Genomic DNA, 22,573 nt, shown 5'->3' with positions numbered 1-22,573 from the left:
TAGAGAAGACGTGTATAATCATTAAACTCAATTGTAATGTTTATCAATATTTGATATATTAAATTAAAATTAAGATCCCAATCAAATTAACTGAAGGATGAAATTGATTTTTAGTTGATTATAATTAGAAAATTATTGGCGTCTCGATATTTTGTTACCAATATAATAATTTCGAAGTTACAAAAATCAATTACAAAAATTAAGATCGTAAATTATCGCGATTGATTTGATATACAAAAAATTTTGAATGCCTTTATTTTTTTTCAATATTAAATTAAAATAATAAATATATAACGTGTTCGATTACATGCTCGTAATTTCAGATTTGTTATCGAGTTTGATATATTTATAAACACAGCACAATTCATTTCTTTTATTAGTATTTAGCCAGGCAATACTTATCATAGACTTCCCGAGCAAAAAATCAATTTCAAAAGATCATTCAAAAGAGGATCGACGTTAAAAAACATTCAAAATAACTAACGAAACGTTGTCTTTTATATCCGGACAGGTTCCAGTCGACCACACAGCGAGACAAATGGATACTTCATGCCGAAAGTTCGTACGTCCAGCGAGCGCTCAAAAGTAAATTATTTTAAAAGCGCGTAATTGATTCCGACGTGTCTAATTTCGCACGAAATCGTTTCTATCGCGACGGCCAAGCTGATCGAACCGCCCGTCCTAATGTCGGCTTTAATTGACACGCAAAATCGGCGAACGATAAGATAATGCTTTCATGGAAAAATTAAATTAGGAAAAATTTTATTTAATTTATAATTTTTAAATTCAAGAAATACAATTTGCCATTAAATTTTCTCTCCTTTTTTTATTGTCTGAATTTCTCTATTGTCAATCATCAAATACAGAACAATAGTTGCATCTATTCTTATATAATGATAAGTTCACAAAAAATTATCAAGATTATAAGTTGAATTCAGATATTTCTTTAATCATATATATTGCTATGAATTTATCTTTATATAATATGTAAGATAAATTTTTTTTTTAATATCAATGGTCAAAATAACATTTAGTGATTTTTTTTCAATGAAATTTCATTAATTTACACATTGTACTATACACTTACAATACATCTATAACTGTTGATGAGACTGTCTGTAACTGTATATTCAATAATAATGTACTGATATTGTTTAAAAAAATTGAATTTTGCTGAAAAATTAAAACACATCGTAAAATAAAAATATAATTTATATTCAAACGAAAGTAAGATTCGACTAAATCAATCCTGAGAGAACAGAAAGAAACATGTCATTGTATTATTATATATAAGGTGAAACATAATGATAAGATGTGTTTACTAATGTATATGTGTGTGTATGTAGATGTGTAATTAAATCCACTTTCACCTAATAGATGGAGATTGACAGAATTGCTTTCCCGAAAGCAAAAATATAAATAACTAGTATAAATATAGCTAGTATTAGACATAGTAGTCATATTACATTAGACATCTGGGGTTTACGGTGATCAAAGAGGCCGTCCCCTCAGATAGCGGTCCTGGCGACTGCTGTCTGTAACTATAACTTTAGTTAGATGTTATAATTTTTGATAGCGTGGGGGAGAGAGGATTTTCACAAGTTCCTTTTTCCCCCCTAAACTGAAAGAAACATAAATTAGTAGTATAGAATACTTATAGAATTATGAGCGTGACAAACGTTGGAAGTAAAGGCAGCTGACTCTGGACTCGAACTCAGGTTCTCCATTTTCCGGGCGGTTACTGCAGTTGATCACGATGCTATGCAGGACCTACGAAAGACACTTTTTTGTTTGTATACTTAAGCGGGATTATTGGTCGGTAGCAATACATTTCCAAACATTCTCCAAAGTACCATTTTCAAATTTTACTGTCGATGCACATAATTTATAAAGTAAAATCAACAACAACTGCATTATCAAACATATTTATCAAATAAAATAAAACTACATATAAAATTTGGTATAGAGAAGCGCACATGTATTGATAAATTATGAAAATAAATATGTACATATTATGATATTTATATTTTGTAAATATAATACATATAATAGAATGAAATGTAAATCGCGCGGAAAAATATTCATTTCTTTCCCATTATTTAAGCAAATAAACGAGAGGAAGCTATTTCTATTAAATTTTGTCTTACTCTCCTTATATCGAATTTTTAAAAAATGACACACACACACACACACACACACACACACACACACACACACACACACACACACATATATATATATATATATATATATATATATATATATATATATATTAAAGATACATTAAAGATATCTTAAAGAAAACTCTTAGAACTTCTCTATGAAAAATACAAAATTCTTATTCTTTTATCTTATATTTTTGTGCTATATTACTATTTAACAAATTATTTTAGCTTTATTTGCTAGCTTATTTGATAATTAAATAATTAATAAAAAATAAGATATTCTATCTATTGTATTGATTTATTAAATATGAGAAACATTATTTAATAGGAAAGAAGGATTTTATTTTTCAGGAAAACTTTTACTTTGTAAGAATCGCGGGAATCACATTTATGTTTAAAAACTGATGTGTTCTAATTTACCCATCTTTATTTTACACAATCATAAACGTCTAAAGTATTGTTCGTGTCATTGGTCAGCTAAAAGACATTTAAACTAAAATAAAAGAATTAAGAATATTCGGGTCACAGTCGTGTAACTGGATTTCAGCGCATTTTATTCTTGTAGAGAATCGCGAGGAGTGAATAGCATGGTAAAAAGCGGATAAGTGAGAAACATTTAAAGTCTGCTCCGGGCGAAACATCATTCCGTACAAATGTCTTACGGCCTACAATAACCTTTCGCCTAGAAAAAATAAAGTAAATAACGTTGTGTCATTCCTTATTTCGTATAATACGGTTGCGGTAATAAAGTGTACATTGTTATTCTCGATCAGGCGTGTTTTAAAGATTTATTACTTCCGCACGCGATATCTATGTAATCTCTCTATTATATTTTATTGTTTAGAAAATTCATTAAAGCTATTAAATTAATAAACAATTAATCGTTTAAAAATTTATTAAGTATTAAACTTAAATATTATAAACTTAAAGTATTATAAAAACATTTTAAAAATATTAAAGTTTTATATAAACTATTATAAAATTCTTCTCAAATGGATCAACATTCGTATGTATATATGCGTGAGCGAATGCATTGTAGATAAATCAATCATCGCGATTTTAGGAAAAATTTAAAGAATCTAAACATAAAATTATAGATGTATATATGTATATAAAATTTGATTATTATTTGCCTTTTAATATATAATACAAACCCATTTTTATATAGACGTATGAAATTATATTAGCAGACATTGACATTTCATAAATGTATATGTATGCATATACGCAGTTACAAATAGAGATAATTCGGACAAGTAATGACGGCAGAGTAATTTGAGGGCAGAAAGATTTTGTTCGTGTATACATTGTCAAAACGATATAATATTCGAAATACTACAATAATAAGCGAGAAAGATCATTCGTACTTTACAACACGTTGAACATTTTTCGTATTTCAATCAAACATGAAATGAATCGAGCGACTCTTTCAAAATAGCATTCAGCCGTTTCATCTCGAAGGAGCATAACGAAGACGCGAAGTACCTCGTCTAATGTTTATTTATCGGAATTCTTTTCAATGTCTGAACTTTCGGATGAGATATCAAACCGCTAGAATATTCTGTGAAAGTTTGCAAGTACTAAGAAAATTCTTTTCTCCGCTTACATGATGAGCATCAAACAGTTTTTTTTTTCTATTCTTTCTCTGTCCATTTCACGCACGTTTCTTCTATCGTTAGCTTATCTTTCTCGCCAATATGCACCGACTGGCGCTGAAGTTATTGACACGGTCCTCCAATATAAATATTTACGTAAACATAATAACATTTCCTTGCTGAGATAAGTAGTATAAAATCTTGTTAAGAATCCTTCGCTAGGAACTTTTATTGCGTGTTTATCTCTCTCGATTTCATTGTGCAAATATATACTCACCGCATATTTGCTCGACTATCTTAAGATGCTTATATTAAATTATGATGCTGTGGTAATAAAGCATCAACAAATCACAAATCATAAATGAGTTGATAATATATCAATTAAGGTGACGTGTAAAAAATTATAAATAATATGAAAAATAAAAAATAAGGAACGAGAAGGAAGGAAGATAAATGATAGAATACGATGATTCTAAAGTAACTTGGAAATATTTATCTTTCTATCTGAAAATGTTGGTGCATCAGAACGCACCAACATGTTTACGTGGACACAGGAATGTGCTTGAATCACCGTGCCGAATCTATCAGAAGTCCGCCTATGAAGTAATTTTGAGATAATAAGTAACTTCGTCATTTTCAGTAATATTAAAAATCTTTAACGATTCATCTCGGGTCCAAGAATGAAATTAATTCATGCATGTAATCATTTTCTGCATTTTAAATTTCGCGAGCAATATACGGCACGTCCGTCATCAATCACGTTTTCTTGTGGATTATCTTATCGATACAAATATTATATTAGTAAATCATAAGCTCCAAATCATATGCTGACGGTAGAAATTATATACCGTGTCGCAGTCAGGATAAAATTTACTATGATATAATTGATGGATGATTATCAGAACTTTAATGACACGTTAGTACAGTGAAATTTATATTAATGAATATATAATATAATTTTCCACTTGATCTCCATAAAGCGACGTTAATCCGCATGTTTCAAAGTATTAATATAATTATTTATTTCATCAGACATAAATATTACGCGAGAAATAAATGTTGCACAAATTCCACAAAAATTTTCATGTACTTTCATTTAGAAAAAATATTTTTATATGCATAAGATATGTAAATCTGAAAGATAAATACTGTGCACGTAAAGTAGTATTATACAGCGTAGAATATACAGTGCGCGAGGTCAGAGTATTCATAATGGTCTTTAAAATTCCGACATGCAATGAGATTTTAATACTCTTACGGACTGTCAGCTTAAGATTGCATAATCAGCAATCTTTTACGTATTTATATATGATAGCAACGATGTAATTATAGATATGTAATCGGTGAAATATGAGAAGCATTACATATTCCTATCGTCTAACTATTAATCATCGGAAGCGGCAGTTGTTCCGTGTTTGGAAATGACTCGAGCGACAATCGACTTCTTATACTTTTGTTGACACTTCGCCAAGCTCAATAAGGCTTCTCGTTAACGGATTTGCACGAAGACACGTTTTTTCTTTCTCGATATGAAAACGAGGTTACTCGAATACTTATCCTTTTATCTTGACTTTTTGCCAACAATGCAGAATCGACATACTATAGGTCATAGGTCAAGAATGAGTCATTCTATTTAATGACTTTAATTACAAATCATTTTTTAATAAAAATTATGTTAATATAATCTAATAAATTGTAACTATTTATAAGCGTAGGTAAAATACGGCTAAACATTTTTAAATGTTAAAAAAATATACATATTATATATAAAATTATGATAAAAATCGATACATCTGATTTCGCGCGTTGCTTTGTACTCTACGTAATTTATTTATAAAAAATACAGATTATAATTTTAAAATATTCAGGTCTCATATAATGCTGTTTATTTGAAATTCTTATTAATCACTATCGTTTTATAAAGTATAGATTGTTGAGAAATATTCTTAAATAGCGAATAGAAATGACTCATTCATTATGTATCTTGTATTATATCCGACATCATTAACGTAATGCGTATTAATGTTCTCTATTTAAAAAGTAAAAATATATATCTTTATGAACTCGTTCGAAATAATTACTATATGGAGAGCACAAAATTACTAACCATTTTTAGTTTCTGAAGTACACGAGTCGAAGAAAGATTAAAAACGTGAGAGAAACGTGCGCGGCTAGAATGCTGAATCACGGATTTTAGCCGAAAATCGTGCTGTTGAGTGACGGCTTTGCGGTGGCGTTTCGCATCGGGAGCTTTTGGCTGCGTTTGGTTGCGTATATGGCGCGTCATGTAAACTGATGTAGGCTGATGTAAAGTTCGGCGGTGGAGTTACGCGCCGGGTCACGCGAGGGCTTCCAAGACGTCCGAGTAGTCGGTATCAACGTGACGCGAGAATGGCGTGTAATTTTCAAATGAGCCATTCAAAACACATACAGATGACTCCACCATAAATCACGTTGCGCGGCAAAATGCGTCACGTCCGACACGGATCGCTGCGCGCTTCACGAGATGAGCGCTACGATTTTATTATTTTTTTTTTTTCTTTCCAATGTTCAAACGGTATACATGATTAAAATTAACCATCTATATAATATCTCGTTTGTATTTTATATAAGTTACATGGGAAATCGTGTGTCAGACTACAAATACCACACTTGAGAACTCTAAATTTCATATGGCTTATCTTGACTACTTTACTCTATGTCAATTTTTTTATCGATGAAATCTCTCTCTAATTCGGATACCGCTGGCAATTTCGACGATAATAATCGTACATATGATTAGGCATGATAAATATCATCTTATTATTTAATATAATAAGTGTGAGATTTTGTACTGGTCATCGTGCACAAACTATACGAGACTGATACGCGAATGGAATCGTTTATTCCCTCTCGATGCTCGATTATATCGATACGCGAGTTATTTCCCGAGAACTATAATAATGTCCATCTGCCTGGCAGTCGTTGTTATGTTTTCTGTTCAAACGAACCGAGATACGTCGTATCGATCGGAACTTGATAAACCCGATACGACGATTGATAAATGGTCAATCGGTGTATGTTATAGCCCCTGCTGTCCGCGACCGTCACAAACAGCTGACCAACGTTTCGGTAACATATGGTCGGACAATATTCTCTCGTCCTTTACTCCACAGACTGGACATTGGCCCCTCCGTGATTTTCCTCGGGACACGATGCACGACGACTGGTTCGATAAACATTGTGCTCACACAATGGTGAATACAACGGGAAGGGTGGCGGTTCTCGTCGAAGGAAGATACGCACCAAAAGCAGGGATGCTCAATCTTTCAGTTTCCCCGATTATATTATATTATATATATATATATATATATATATATATATATATTCATTAATTAAACTTTTGCTATATAACATTGGATTATTATTAATAATTTATTTATTTTATATGAATTTTTTAGAAAAAAAATTTACTCACCTACATAATATAATAATCATAAAATTAAATCATACATCAAGATTATGGAGCATGAGAATACATTTATAGCAAGATTAATATTCGTTTCTTCAGTTTTTTTAATTTCGAGCTTTCTAAGTCAACATGAGAAGTCAAGATTACTTAAATGAATCATTGTTATTTAAACACAGTCATGATATGCACAGCTGCAACAGTTTATCAGCAAGCAGAATATCAATCGATCGAAATGTTGTGTAATATTAATTTTACTTAATTTGTCGTATAATATTAACGTCATTTCCGCGACAAAGTTCAGAACAGATAACGAAATGTGTGCTGGTTATGGATGACAAAACATACAGTCATGGAAATTCAACTTTCAGCACGTGGTGTAAATTAAGAAGGAAAATCGAATAAAATATTGTTTTGTCATTGATGATGTTATATAAATTTCCCTTCAAAACGCGACGCTTTCATGAAATTTTCCAAAATAAATTTATGCGCGAGCTTAATACGCACGATACGGAAAGTTAATTTCAGATCTAGAACTTAACTCAGCAAGCTATTTATAAATTCTTGGTACGAAACGTTTCATGCTGTTATAATAGAAGACTAGAAGACTATTTTATCGGTACGAAGTTAATAGCCTGAATGTACTCGTGCAAAGACGGTATTTTATGGCAATGATATTCTGAATATGTGGATGCAGTCTTTGAAGCGTAGCATAAATTTCCACGTTTGCAAAATAATTGCATTATAGATAATTGATCTGTATTTTACATAGAAGAAAATAGTATCCATGCTCATATGATAATATGTAATAATTTAAATAAATATTAGAATACCAAAGCATCAATTGTTACAGTAACATTGTTTTGTCAGTCATTAAATATTATATGCATATCTATTAATCTGAATTAATTAGCACTTATTAATAACAAAATGAAAAGATCGCTATTTTCGAGTTTATCATCTCTTGTATATAACGATATTTCATATCTTACCGAATTGCACTAATAGAATATTCGTGTGATTAAATTAATCAGTGATTTAAATTAATCAAAATATATATTATACATAAATATATATTACATATATTAGCAGCTGTTAGATTTATTTAGATCGATTAATTTTATTTGGTAGAATTCACACTGATAATATAATGTTTGTATCTTATATCGAATTATTTATAAATTTGAAAATTCGAGTTATTTATAAATAAAAAACACGTAATATATATTATTATATAAACATGATAAATGGAGATAATAGAACTTTTATCAATTGCATTATTCAATATTGATAATAAAAAACTGAATAATTACTTCATTCTTAAATTTGTTTTAGCCAAGTGATCAATTTCATGTTAATATTTTTAAATTATATAATTAGTAATCAGTACATGAGAAGATTCAACTTATTACTCATTATATGCAACGTTTTAAATGTTATATCAATATTTATAATGCCAAGTTAAATATATCTGGAATCGATGCTTTTTCCTTATATGAAATATAACTCTACTCTAACAATAAGCTATTTTCTTATGTGCAATACTTTATGAGTAAGCATACTTTATGAGAAAAACGTGTAAAGGCGCGATTAAGATTTGTATCGATTTATACGTATAGCAACTGTGTAGATGTAATCGTGAGCGAGTCAATTTGCAAATGCGATCTAATATATGTATGTTTCCAGTAAAAGCAAATTATCTGTTCTCGCTCACGAATGATTTCATTTTACTTAACATTCATCGGATGATGTATAAATCGCGATAGTATGTTTACCATTAAAATTTATTGCGATCACATGTAAGTACGAGCTTCATTTTTTAGATAATCAAAGGGATAGTCAGTCGAAGCAATAAATTTTACAGAAGCTTGTATCGCGACAGTGAACGCTCCGACTGTCTAGATGCGTTCACATGCACATAAGCGTGTATAAGCAAAAAGAGGGAAGAGAAGAGACACTATGCATGCGATCCATGGTGCCTCATCAGCATTGATTAGCTCGTCGTCAAACTGATGCGTTAATAAATTGCTTGCATATTAATTATGCAGATAACTTCCAGAGATATATTTCTTTGGGGGTAAGATTTCTTGAGCGTAAGATAAACTAACGCGCGAAGAATCTATCCAGTTTGATAAATAGCAAAAATTCGCTCGACTTTATTCAGCAATTAATTATGATCATTTGTGGCAATAGTCTGATAATAAAGTATTCGATTATTCATCATCTGTCGACTATTTCAATACTATTATATTTTATTCAATATATTTTTTATCGTTTCCTTCTTTTTCGTATTCCAATTAAAAATATAATTCCGCTATATAATATTAAGCAAATTTTCAGGATCGATAGTTTCTAGATTGTTTTATCCTTTATTCTTTTAAATTATTATTCTTATTTCGACTTATATTTATTTTCCTCCCTTCACCTGTATATTTCTTTTTGCGTTCTACATCTTGGGTGACAATTGCGTCACTGGCACTAGCAAGTTACATTTGTGTGTGTGGGTATAATGATTAGATATGTAGAAAAGCTACTTTAAGCCGCACGTGCAGGGCGCATGATAAGTAGTAATATCCTTTTCTTCTCATTGTCAGACTTTCAACAATAAGTCTATATTAACAAGGGACGCTGCGATAGTGCGCTATTATGCGCCTCTATATGCATGCATCATTTGCTGTAGGAGTTCAGAGTATCGAGCAGACTTTCGTCGCATAAATTATTTAATTATACATTAATATTGTAAATCGTTAATAATAATTTCTATGATAATGCAGAAAAAAATTGGCGAATATAATTTGAATATATTTGAACCTAATAAAAGAAAGAGAGAGAGAGAGAGAGAGAGAGAGAGAGAGAGAGAGAGAGAGAAAGCCAATGTTAAAAATATATACGCTAGCACGGTAACGGTGATGAAATCAAGAACAACGCATGATATCATCGCACTCTTGATTTTTTGCGCGCTAAACTTTATTCGCGTCTCATCTGAAGATTTACACAATCAATTTAAATGCGGTTTTATGCTTCTCTTTATAAATATTACGTGGTACATAAACGGCAATTGAAAGAACAAGATGTAAAAAATATAATCTTTGAACATAAAACGACAATTAGTAGCGAGTCCATCGTTCAACTCTCATCAATCGAAAGAAATTTCATCGTAGACATCGCATCGTAACAAAATCATAAAGCATACAAAAAAACTTAAAAGACATAAAAGACTTAGACATTGCAAATACTCTCTCTGAGTCATACGACGTAACATACCGTCCGACCCCTGCTCCAAGAAGAAATATATGACTGTAGAGTTCCAGACGGATATTTCGTGCTCGGTATTAGAGTGCTGCCGTATCTTTATCGCAGTCAATTACCTTATACATATATCCTTTTTAGTACACTCATGCGCTTTATGTACATTGCTACATATTTTATATGTTTATGCAACATTTCTCATATATAAACATGTTATTACTGAGAAAAAGTCATTATAAAAAGTACATTATAAGACTGTAACCCGCGAACATTTTATTACACTTTCGTTATATTTCGTTGATATGCGCTAAAAGATTTATGCGTAAAGCGTCGCATAAATCAACAATATCGCGGATAGGTGAACGACTTTGCACGCGATTGTGCATTGTACGTGTTAGAATGCAGTGTAACAAACTTCTATTACTGTCACGAGAACCAATATGCATGACAAATAAAGAATCGTGTCGAGCTCAGAGCAGTCGCAAATGCACGAAACGTGAAATATCTAAGCAAGTGGACCAGAGAAAACTAGGATGTAAAAAACTTGTAATATGCGAGCGATCAAAAAAAAAAAAATTATAATTCGATTAAAACATGCAAAAAATTTTAAACTTAATGACGAGAGACGAAAGTAATGATGAGCACGAAAATCGCGAACTTCGGTCGAGAAAAAATGAGAATGACTATTAAAATTATATAGAAGAAAATATACATCATCGATAACAGCTGATATAATATAGTATAAGATGCAAAAAAAAAAAAACGAAACGGCATTCCATAAGCATAAAATCGGATAATTGACGTTTCGATGTAATCTTTTTAGGAAAAAGAAATTCCATCTATGAATTCCATCCCAAATTCCATTCATATCATATCATTCAAAACTGCGATACTGGGTTTTTACCTGAACGAATCCATTCACGAGAAAGGTATCCCGACCAATAAAGGTAGCGCCGGGTAAATCTCTTGGAAAACTTTCCGGATCGGTTTTCGTTCGAAACTACTACGTGACAGGTTTGCCGAATATCTCTGAGATAAAACTTCTACGATGAGAAATTCTTGGCACCTGCCGCAAGAGATTATACTTCGATGTCTTGTATCCGTTAAGGTATTTGAACCCTTCTCCCCTTAATACTCATATTTTTACTAAATATCTTTCATAAAATAAATATAAATTCAAAGTTAATTAGAGGCAAAAGAAATTTATAGTTACGATAATATTGGATATCAATATACATATGTATATAAAAATGTGTCTTATCATTATTATAATCCTGCTATTGTCTATTTATGAGTTTTAAAAAAATCTACATTTTGATTCAAAAAATAAAATGCTAAGCAAAAATTGCCGTAAATGCAATAACTTCAAATAAATATGAAATTAAAAATTCTACTGTTACTCAATATAATCTGATCCTGGTTGAGAATCTCGTGCATATATATGTAAAGAACCGAATAACACCGATCGTTTAATTTGTTATTTGACTTAATCTAGAGACAATATAAATGCTCCTATTGTATGTATGTGCCTGTGGTAACCGTTTGTGTCAGATACCTGAGAAAGAAACCGGGATGCCAAAAGGAGAGTCAAGCACCGATGATTTTGTCTACAGATTATAAGTGCTTAAGACATCAACATTCAAAAGCATGAGAAGCAGGCGCCAAATAGACTAAATGATTTACCACTTTACTCTTATGTCAATCTCACGTTTAATTTTTTCTCCCGAAAACTCTTTTTTTTTCCACCGAAAAGCGAGAATTGGTTTAACGCTCTGTAAAAATAATAGATAAAAAAGAAAAAGGAGTGATCTATATAATTACACAATTGATCTCTGAACTAAAAGTGAAATATCATTCTCGAATGCTGTGTCGGTATCGAATCGTTGTAACGATGCAATAAATTGCAACGTAGAGGAAATACTTTGTTAGAAATATTAGAAGGCTGTAAAAGATCGCCAACTTGTAACGTACCAGCGTGCGGTCCGATAATAGGGTACTCAATAGTAGAAATACGTGTATATCTTTCGAACAAAAGATCTAATTATAGACATATTGAATAATAAATCGGTTCCAGCAAGACAATTATCACGCTTATAGAGAAATACTATTTTTTTTTCAAAGAATTCAATATATAATATATTGAAAATTTCTTTCTCTCTCTCCCTCTCTCTTTTTTTTTAATGTTAAAAATATTTTATTGGAGGATACACATATCATCAAGTTATGACAATTCTTTTAACAATATTAAATAGAATATTAAAAATTTTAATTAAATATATATAATATATATAATTAAATATATATATTTAATTAAATAACATAACATTGTTATATTTTTATTTTCTTGAGCTTACCTACGTACCGTAATTTCAATTTTTAAATCTAAAATTCTATGAAATAATTCAGTATACAAAAGATCTGAAATAATATTAATTAACCTATTGTATGATACGATACTGAATTTATTAATAAATAAATAAATTAGTAAATAATTGCAGAAAGAAAATTACACATTATATTAAAAAACCTTTCGAGGAAGATTAATGCATTATGTCATTAATGTATATTCTACTAGTATACTAGTGAAATTATAAATCATGATATCCGAAGAAGTTTAAATTCCATGATTTATGATCCGACAATTAGTTACGACGATCGACAATCTAGCACGCGAAGTCTCTTTAAATTCCGCGTGACAGAAATGATCATACCAGAGAATATTTCGAGAGACATTATTAAACTTTAATTCCTTAAATTTTAAACTTAAATCTATATTTATCATATTATTTTTCTTTATGTCAATACGCGTGTAAATTTCAAATTTTTATGTCACACATCTTTTATAATAATATTAATTTAATAAATTATTTTTTACATCAATACTGAAAATAGTCACGATAAATAAAATTATTCATTTTTACATCTTAGTGGCATAAAAATTTAACAATATTCGATTTAACATTAGCAGATCTCGTTTTACACGTGAGTGAAATTGACGACTGTTACATTAATAATTTGTCACTTAAATCGGCATACTAATTCGAGAATATTGTAAAGAGCGAAATTCGCTTCAGTGGCGGAGTATCACAATAGGTCCACTATGGGCGGTCCGATTCCAAGTTATGACTACGGGAACCATCAAGTGGAATCTAACACCTATAGTGTGCCGCTGTACATTGTTACATATAGCTACGCGAAGCATAACGAATCTGCGTGGGGAAGCATATCGAATTTCGCATTAGCATTCAAGATACGTGTGAACTGCATGGTCATTTTTTCAATCTCCAATTATTGCGACCAGAAAGGTGCATGAGAAGAAGCATCGCATTCGATCGTTTATAATTCTACGCTGCATGTGATCTTTCTCATCATCCAAGAAATAGTAATGCTTGAAACGTTTTAAATTTTATACAATTCAATGTTCATTTAAGAAGATATGCATTTTATATCACGAAAATTTTATTTTATTATTTTTACAGATTATATTACGGATAATATACTTCGAAGAATTTCTAATATGATAATGTATGGAAAGTATTAAAGATTTTCAAACTAACGAGAAAAAATATCAGACACGTATTACGTGGACATGGATGATCCGCAGCATAAAATCTTATTGTTGATCAGGTAAATCAATATTACCGAAGCTAAGAACAACAACGAGAAGTTTGTATTTATCCTATAATTTTTTCTGTCAACGCGAAAAACATTTCTTAACTGATATCAATTTTCACATTATTCGATCGCGATTACTATTGTGTAAAGAAAAGAATAGAAAAGCTTTATGTTATGCTTGTCACATACATGCAAATTTAAATAAATAGATAAATAATTAAATACATATGAAAAGATGGAGAAATAAATCTGTAGATTTACAAATATGTCCAAAATGCTCAATTTTTCTCCGTTAAATAAATTTTTAAGTTGTAAAATTATCTAGTTCATCAACTACTATGTTATTTTATAGGTGTACGTTTGTCGAGAAAAGAGAGATGAAAAATGTATATTCCGTATGAAATTTATCACCGTCTTTATTACTGTTTGACAGATCGAGCTTTCGCTCGTGACATTTTGCAATTTGGATGAAAAAGATCGCGTAAAATGTCTGCATTCTAGATTCGATGGGATTTCATTATCGAGCGACGGAAATGACATTAATGATGATCTGAACTTGTTTGTGTATTTAAATAAGTTTTTTTTTAATCTCTGTGCATTGCTACGTGTTCAAATTAATAAATACCGCTGTATTTCATAAAAAATAGCTATAATTAGATATATATTATGGATACATATATGTAAATATGTATATGACAAGAAAAAAACTACAAAATAACCAAAATTAAATAAAAAATCAATTAAATATAAAATCATAGTAGGCAAAATTATATAAATGCAAATGAAAAAAGAAGGAGAGAAAGATACAGAGATTAATAACTTTATAATAATATCTATTTATCTATATAATAGATAAATAGATAATGAATGATTCGTATGTATACAAAATGCAAAATATTATATGTATACTTGAAGCATATAAATCATGATGAGCATTTGTGATAGATTAATGGAAAAATTGGGTTATTGAAACTAAAATAGAAAACGTTCAAGGATATGCTTAAGATATCAACAAATAACCGTTTATTCTATATTTACATGCGATCAACACACGCGACAATGAATATCAATGTTGAATCGAGCATGATATCTTGAACTGCAAAATGTCGCGCGTGTGTGACCTCAATTTATAGATTTATTCCATATTTACATCTTTACATCTTTCCGTATTAATATTGCATCACTGCAACATTAATGAGAGTTCAAATCTATCGAATATATAATATCAACGATATTGCCAATATTGATAATTTCTTGAGAAAATTATTACTCAAACAGAAATCGAGAAAAACGATCTGAAATAATGAATGTAAATCACATTGACAAAAATTTTGAATATAGTATATAAATTATATAAGTTATATTTTTCTAAAATTAATTTAGATCAAGATCAAGCTTCTGAATCGATAGATCTTTAGTAGACATCTCTTTTTTTTCTCGTTTTCTTCCCTCCCCCCTCCCCTCTCTCTTTTTCTCTTTTATTATTAATGAGTTTTAGTATGCTACATTTCCAGCACACTGTAATGTGATGAAAAGTCTATTAAGACTTCTTACGAAAATAATTCGTTGAAAAGCCTCTCATAGACAGCTTTCGCGACGGTGTTTATTCACTTAATGCATCGACGAATTCGTGAATCGTTCTTGAAGCAAATCTCGCAAATCTCGCAAATAGCGCGGATGGGAAACTTCTTATAATGATTTCTATTCAGTCCCTTATATTTGCGTTGACTTGCGTCACAGAATTATTCTCGCCCTTTCCGAAATGATATGCTAAATAATTTTCTATCCCGATCATTTTTTTACTAACTTCCTTTCCTAACGGCGTCTCTTTCGCGCCGGCAACCAAAGTTTCCGCGTGTTTCTCAAACACGCAAACCAGTTGCGAGTTCATCAAAAGTTTTCCGCCATATATATATAAGATATGAACAAACAGATTTTATTATGTTTATTAGCAAATTTAAAAATATTTTTAACCATAGTAATATGATATTTTTTTTCTTGATAACTTTCATGTAGAAAATAAAGCAATAAGCAATTTCATGCAATTGTAATTAAAAATGTGTTTTTTTTTTGTGATTAAAGTAATTGTCTTGCAAATTGCATTTAACAAAAATAAATTAAAAAATTTAACTATACGTTAATAAATATAATATCTATTTGTTTCTATAACTTAAAAGAAATTAACCGTTTCGAACACAAGATAATCACTATAAAAAATTGCATTTTTTACGCAAATGTGTCGCGTACGAAAATCTCGTATTTTGATTTTTAATAATTAAAAAGAATAACATGAAAATAATGAAAAAATTAAATAAAATAAAAGGATACTTTAAGAATTCTATTAAGAAAATCGAAAGTGTGATTGTCAATTTTTCTCTTTTTATATAAAGACAAAATTAAAAATAATGATTTTATTGTTTATAACAGTAATCAATTCAATATTTATATAAATAATGAACTCTATACAAATTTCTAGGGAAAAAAGACACTTGGGATAATTTTTCTACGTATGAGTGTACAATAAATTAATTATGTCATTAAGCATTAGATGGAAATATAGATATCAACGATATGTAGCTGCGTTTAAACATATATAATTAATAAAGTCTTTGATATTTATTCTCTATTTCTAGATCGAATAATAACCCTTTGCGCAAATTACTAGCGTTTCTTTTGCAGTATTCATTTATCAATATTGCAATTGATTTTAAAAATTGAATTGAAATTTTCTTAGAAATCTATAATTGAAAAAAACGACATAAACTTAAATAAAGTTGTTTAGCATTTTAAGAATTATGTAATCTTTAAAATATCTTGCAAGTATTGTCATATGATAGAGATAATTAAAATCATACTTAATATGCAAAATTAAAAAAAATATATTATGCAATAATATTATTGAGAAAAATCTGTATATATATATATATATATATATATATATATATATATATATATATATATATGTATATATATATGTTGCTTTTATCTTAAACTGTCATCGTGTTTCTGAGTACTTCATAAATCATATAATACATTTACGCTTTTATACTCAAAGACTGTATAGTGTAATTATATTGTATGAACGTGTCTCTCTCTTCAAATGCTTTTTGTGACTGACGCGTTTGCATAAAGAGCAGCATAAAATTTTAAAAATAACAATGTCACAATACTTAACAAAATAGGTAATATATCTAAAAAATGGAATAATAAATAATAATAATAAAATTAAAAAAATGGAATAATATATAAAAATTTCTATTTCTCCATTCAAAAATAAAAAGATAAGAAATTTCTTAAAGATTAATCTATTTTTAAATGTCATGAGAATTATCGCGCAATATAATAGATAACTGATTGCTTTATTCTATTAAATGCATAATCTTGTTTTAAACTGATTTAAGAGACAAGAAACCTGGTTTAAGTTATTAAGCATCAGTAAATTATATATGCGTAAATTATATATTTCAAACGCAAATATATATAATCATATATAAATCGGATTAAATGATATTAACTATTTGGTAATATTAACAATTTGCAACCTCGTTTGGTGATATAATGATAAAATGATAAATTTTATCTTTAATAGATTCTCAAAAATCACTTAATTATAATTTTTTAAATGTAACATTATCGCAATCTGTCATAAATTTATTTTTGGTATAAAATATTTTTAATATATTCATAAACTTGTAAAAGAAAGAAAAACAGCATGACAAAAATTTACTTTTTCTCGATTCTTCTCGATAATCTATTAATTGAGATGAAACCTATATTATGTACTGCCTTTTTAAGATGGATTTGCCGATATTTACACGGATGTACAATAATAACCGATCTACATGAACATTTACTCTCTAATATTAAATCAATTAAAATATCATTAATTAAAACAATAACACAAAATTTCATTCAGAAAATTAATGAGTATTTACTGATTTTTAATAAAAATACATTTTGCACCTCTATCTTCGCCTTTTTGTTTCACTAGTTACAGTAGTAAAATTGAAAAATTAGTAATAACAATACAAGTACAGTACAACTTATATTCAAATTTAGAGAGAGAATTGCTATATACATATTACATATTTTTACTTTAAAGATATGATAAACTCATAAAAATCGACAAGACTCTTGATAAAACTCAGATATTTTTTAAACAGAATATATTGTTATAAATTTATCTCATATGTAATATTAAATGCATTTTAAAATATTATTGATTAAAACAATACTTAGTAATTTTTTTTCAATTTTGTTAATTTATGCATTGTGTTATACATTTACAATATATCTATAATTCATGAAACTATCAATAATTATATATATATATATATATATATATATATATATATATATATATATATGTTCATTACGTTCAATAATAATGTATTGATAATATTTAAAAAAGCATTTGCTAAAAAATCAAATGACAATGCATCATATTCCAATGAAAGTTAGGCGTCAGGCTTACATGAAATCAATCCTGAGAGAACAGAAAGAAACATGTCATTGTATTATTATATATAAGGTGAAACATAATGATAAGATGTGTTTACTAATGTATATGTGTGTGTATGTAGATGTGTAATTAAATCCACTTTCACCTAATAGATGGAGATTGACAGAATTGCTTTCCCGAAAGCAAAAATATAAATAACTAATATAAATATAGCTAGTATTAGACATAGTAGTCATATGTATATCAAAACATCTGGGGTTTACGGTGATCAAAGAGGCCGTCCCCTCAGATAGCGGTCCTGGCGACTGCTGTCTGTAACTATAACTTTAGTTAGATGTTATAATTTTTGATAGCGTGGGGGAGAGAGGATTTTCACAAGTTCCTTTTTCCCCCCTAAACTGAAAGAAACATAAATTAGTAGTATAGAATACTTATAGAATTATGAGCGTGACAAACGTTGGAAGTAAAGGCAGCTGACTCTGGACTCGAACTCAGGTTCTCCATTTTCCGGGCGGTTACTGCAGTTGATCACGATGCTATGCAGGACCTACGAAAGACACTTTTTTGTTTGTATACTTAAGCGGGATTATTGGTCGGTAGCAATACATTTCCAAACATTCTCCAAAGTACCATTTTCAAATTTTACTGTCGATGCACATAATTTATAAAGTAAAATCAACAACAACTGCATTATCAAACATATTTATCAAATAAAATAAAACTACATATAAAATTTGGTATAGAGAAGCGCACATGTATTGATAAATTATGAAAATAAATATGTACATATTATGATATTTACATTTTGTAAATATAATACATATAATAGAATGAAATGTAATTCGCGCGGAAAAATATTCATTTCTTTCCCATTATTTAAGCAAATAAACGAGAGGAAGCTATTTCTATTAAATTTTGTCTTAATCTCCTTATATCGAATTTTTAAAAAATGATACACACACACACACACACACATATATATATATATATATATATATGTGTGTGTGTGTGTGTGTGTGTGTGTGTTCATTACGTTCAATAATAATGTATTGATAATATTTAAAAAAGCATTTGCTAAAAAATCAAATGACAATGCATCATATTCCAATGAAAGTTAGACGTCAGGCTTACATGAAATCAATCCTGAGAGAACAGAAAGAAACATGTCATTGTATTATTATATATAAGGTGAAACATGATGGTAAGATGTGTTTACTAATGTATATGTGTGTGTATGTAGATGTGTAATTAAATCCACCTTTCACCTAATAGATGGAGATTGACAGAATTGCTTTCCCGAAAGCAAAAATATAAATAACTAGTATAAATATAGCTAGTATTAGACATAGTAGTCATATTACATTAGACATCTGGGGTTTACGGTGATCAAAGAGGCCGTCCCCTCAGATAGCGGTCCTGGCGACTGCTGTCTGTAACTATAACTTTAGTTAGATGTTATAATTTTTGATAGCGTGGGGGAGAGAGGATTTTCACAAGTTCCTTTTTCCCCCCTAAACTGAAAGAAACATAAATTAGTAGTATAGAATACTTATAGAATTATGAGCGTGACAAACGTTGGAAGTAAAGGCAGCTTGACTCGGGACTCGAACTCAGGTTCTCCACTTTCCAGGCGGTTACTGCAGTTGATCACGGTGCTATGCAGGACCTACGAAAGACACTTTTTTGTTTGTATACTTAACCGGGATTATTGGTCGGTAGCAATACATTTCCAACATTCTCCAAAGTATCATTTTCAAATTTTACTGTCGATGCATATAATTTATAAAGTAAAATCAACAACAACTGCATTACCAAACATGTTCATCAAATAAAATAAAATTACATATAAAATTTGATATGAGAGACGCACATATTGGATAAATAATCTAAATGAATGCTGCATTGTCATTTGATTTTTTAGCAAATGCTTTTTTAAATATTATCAATACATTATTATTGAACGTAATGAACATATATATATATATATATATATATATATATATATATATATATATATATAATTATTGATAGTTTCATGAATTATAGATATATTGTAAATGTATAACACAATGCATAAATTAACAAAATTGAAAAAAAATTACTAAGTATTGTTTTAATCAATAATATTTTAAAATGCATTTAATATTACATATGAGATAAATTTATAACAATATATTCTGTTTAAAAATAAATATGTATATATATTATGAAATATTTTATAGTATAATAATAATATAACGAAATATTCGCGATAAAGTACGGTAAAATAATTTCTTGTGGTTGCATTGCTCAAGTAAATAAACAAGAAGGAGCTATTTCTATCAAATTAATCATGTGATGTCATTTAACAAGAATATCATATAATTGTTCTTTATAAATGACTTGATAAATTGTTGATTAATTGTTCTTTAAGTGAAAACTTTGTTTTATCTGCAGAAAAAGTCATGTTTTAATATTTCATATATAACATTAGATGTATTTTAAAATATTGCTGATTGAAACAGCTATAATTAATAGATTTTTTTCAATGAAATTTCATTGATTTAAAATGTTTTATTTGTAATATATTTATGACTGAAATTATCAATGATTACATATTCATTGTATTCAGTAATAATGCACCGATTCCATTTAAAAGAATATGGAATTTTCCCGAAAGATCAAAGAACAATACGTTGTACAACGGACATGCAACTTCCAATGAATTAGATTCGGCTGATAGTAATACTAAATCAGTATCTGAAAAAAAGACAGAGAACAGGAAGAACCTGTTTTATTTGCACTTTAGGCGACTAGTAAAGGGAAGTAGAAATTTCTTTTGAAGTATCAAGATATCATACAATAATATTAGCAAATTGCATCTCTCTTTTCGAACACTCAAGTTCGGTACACTATTGGCACAAAATTACGCAAATGTGTAACATTAAAAACAATAAAAAATTACATGCAGTGAAATAAAAATAATATAATAAATTTATATACAAATATATACTAACATGATGCAAAGCTTCTAAAGAGTGCAACCACATATTTAAGCTGACTGATATATGACAACTTCAAAAATGATATATCAACATTTTTGAATCGGGTTTATTGATATAATAAGATACATATCCTCTTGATAATGATAAATTTGTACGATGTTGAATGAGAGTAAACGCATTAGAAAAAATAGATACTAAGTGAATCGAAAACCAGAAAGTTCATAGTTGTTTACATAAAAAAAGGAGACTCACATATATGCAGAGAAGATCCAGCCAGCGATTCCTGACATTCAACACACTGCTTCCTGACAGTGAAACTCAATCAATCGTATGTCCTCTCGTTTATTGTAATCCGAATCGGTGATAAAAATTCGGCCACGAATAATCGCGACGATGGCAAAAGCGAAAAATTGCACGTGGCGTCAAAATACAAGTTACACAAGCAATGAACAAATCACCACACGACCATCCTACACGACCGTCGCGATCAGACTGAATTGTGAAGTCAGTCTACCTCCGCTCTATCCAGCTGCTCTCTCCCTCTCTCTCTCTCTCTCTCGCTCTCTCGCTCTTTTTTCCTTCCCCTTCCTCCACCCTTTTCTCCTTGGTGGTCGGAGCGCCGGCAGAAAACTGCGCGCCGATCTCGGCCTTACCGAGTCCTACGACCGCGCCAAGTGTACCTTTCTGAGATGCCCTCCTCTCCGGTAAACCGGTGTCTTGACGAGAGGGAGAGAGAGCCGGAGAAAATCTCACTCTCCTCCGCGATGAGACGATTTATCGGTTCGCTCTCTATTGCGGAAGGGATCAGTCGCGGCAACCTGTATATCCGATGTAAAAGATTCGAAATTTACGACTATCGATAGTAAAACAATCAATTATTTACTTTTCAATATTTATGATGCAAATTTTAAATTGTCTAGATTTTTATTTTAATATTAAATTAGAATTTCTGAATTTGTGTATTTTAATCTGTTGTAAATCTGTAAATGCTCTTTTCGTGTTCGAAATAATATATTATTGGTGGTAAAACAATAATAATTTTGCCACACCTTTTT

The 22,573-nt window shown here is 29.6% G+C and overlaps 2 protein-coding genes across 4 annotated transcripts in view; one reads left to right on the top strand and one right to left on the bottom strand.

The window, feature by feature from the left end:
• Nucleotides 1–983, top strand: part of LOC126849255 (MRN complex-interacting protein) — a 44,816-nt gene extending 43,833 nt beyond the window's left edge. The window contains exon 4 of the mRNA XM_050590935.1: nucleotides 512–983. Within this exon, the coding sequence (XP_050446892.1) occupies nucleotides 512–609 (98 nt within the window). The 3' untranslated portion in view covers nucleotides 610–983. The remainder of the gene's footprint in view (nucleotides 1–511) is intronic.
• The window catches only part of LOC126849138 (extracellular sulfatase SULF-1 homolog), a 64,911-nt gene extending 42,888 nt beyond the window's left edge, over nucleotides 1–22,023 (bottom strand). For 2 of the 3 annotated variants that reach the window (XM_050590719.1, XM_050590721.1), the window contains exon 1: nucleotides 21,771–22,023. The gene's annotated coding sequence lies outside the window, so the exon portion shown is untranslated. Of the gene's footprint in view, nucleotides 1–20,108; nucleotides 20,201–21,770 lie in introns of all 3 variants that reach the window. The other variant, XM_050590720.1, reaches the window with a different exon arrangement.
• Between the last annotated feature and the right edge of the window lie 550 nt (nucleotides 22,024–22,573).

The sequence above is a fragment of the Cataglyphis hispanica genome, chromosome 4, assembly GCF_021464435.1.
Source record: "Cataglyphis hispanica isolate Lineage 1 chromosome 4, ULB_Chis1_1.0, whole genome shotgun sequence".
NCBI lineage: Eukaryota > Metazoa > Arthropoda > Insecta > Hymenoptera > Formicidae > Cataglyphis > Cataglyphis hispanica.
Note: the sequence above shows the minus strand (reverse complement) of the source record. Positions and strands in the feature narration are given on the sequence as shown.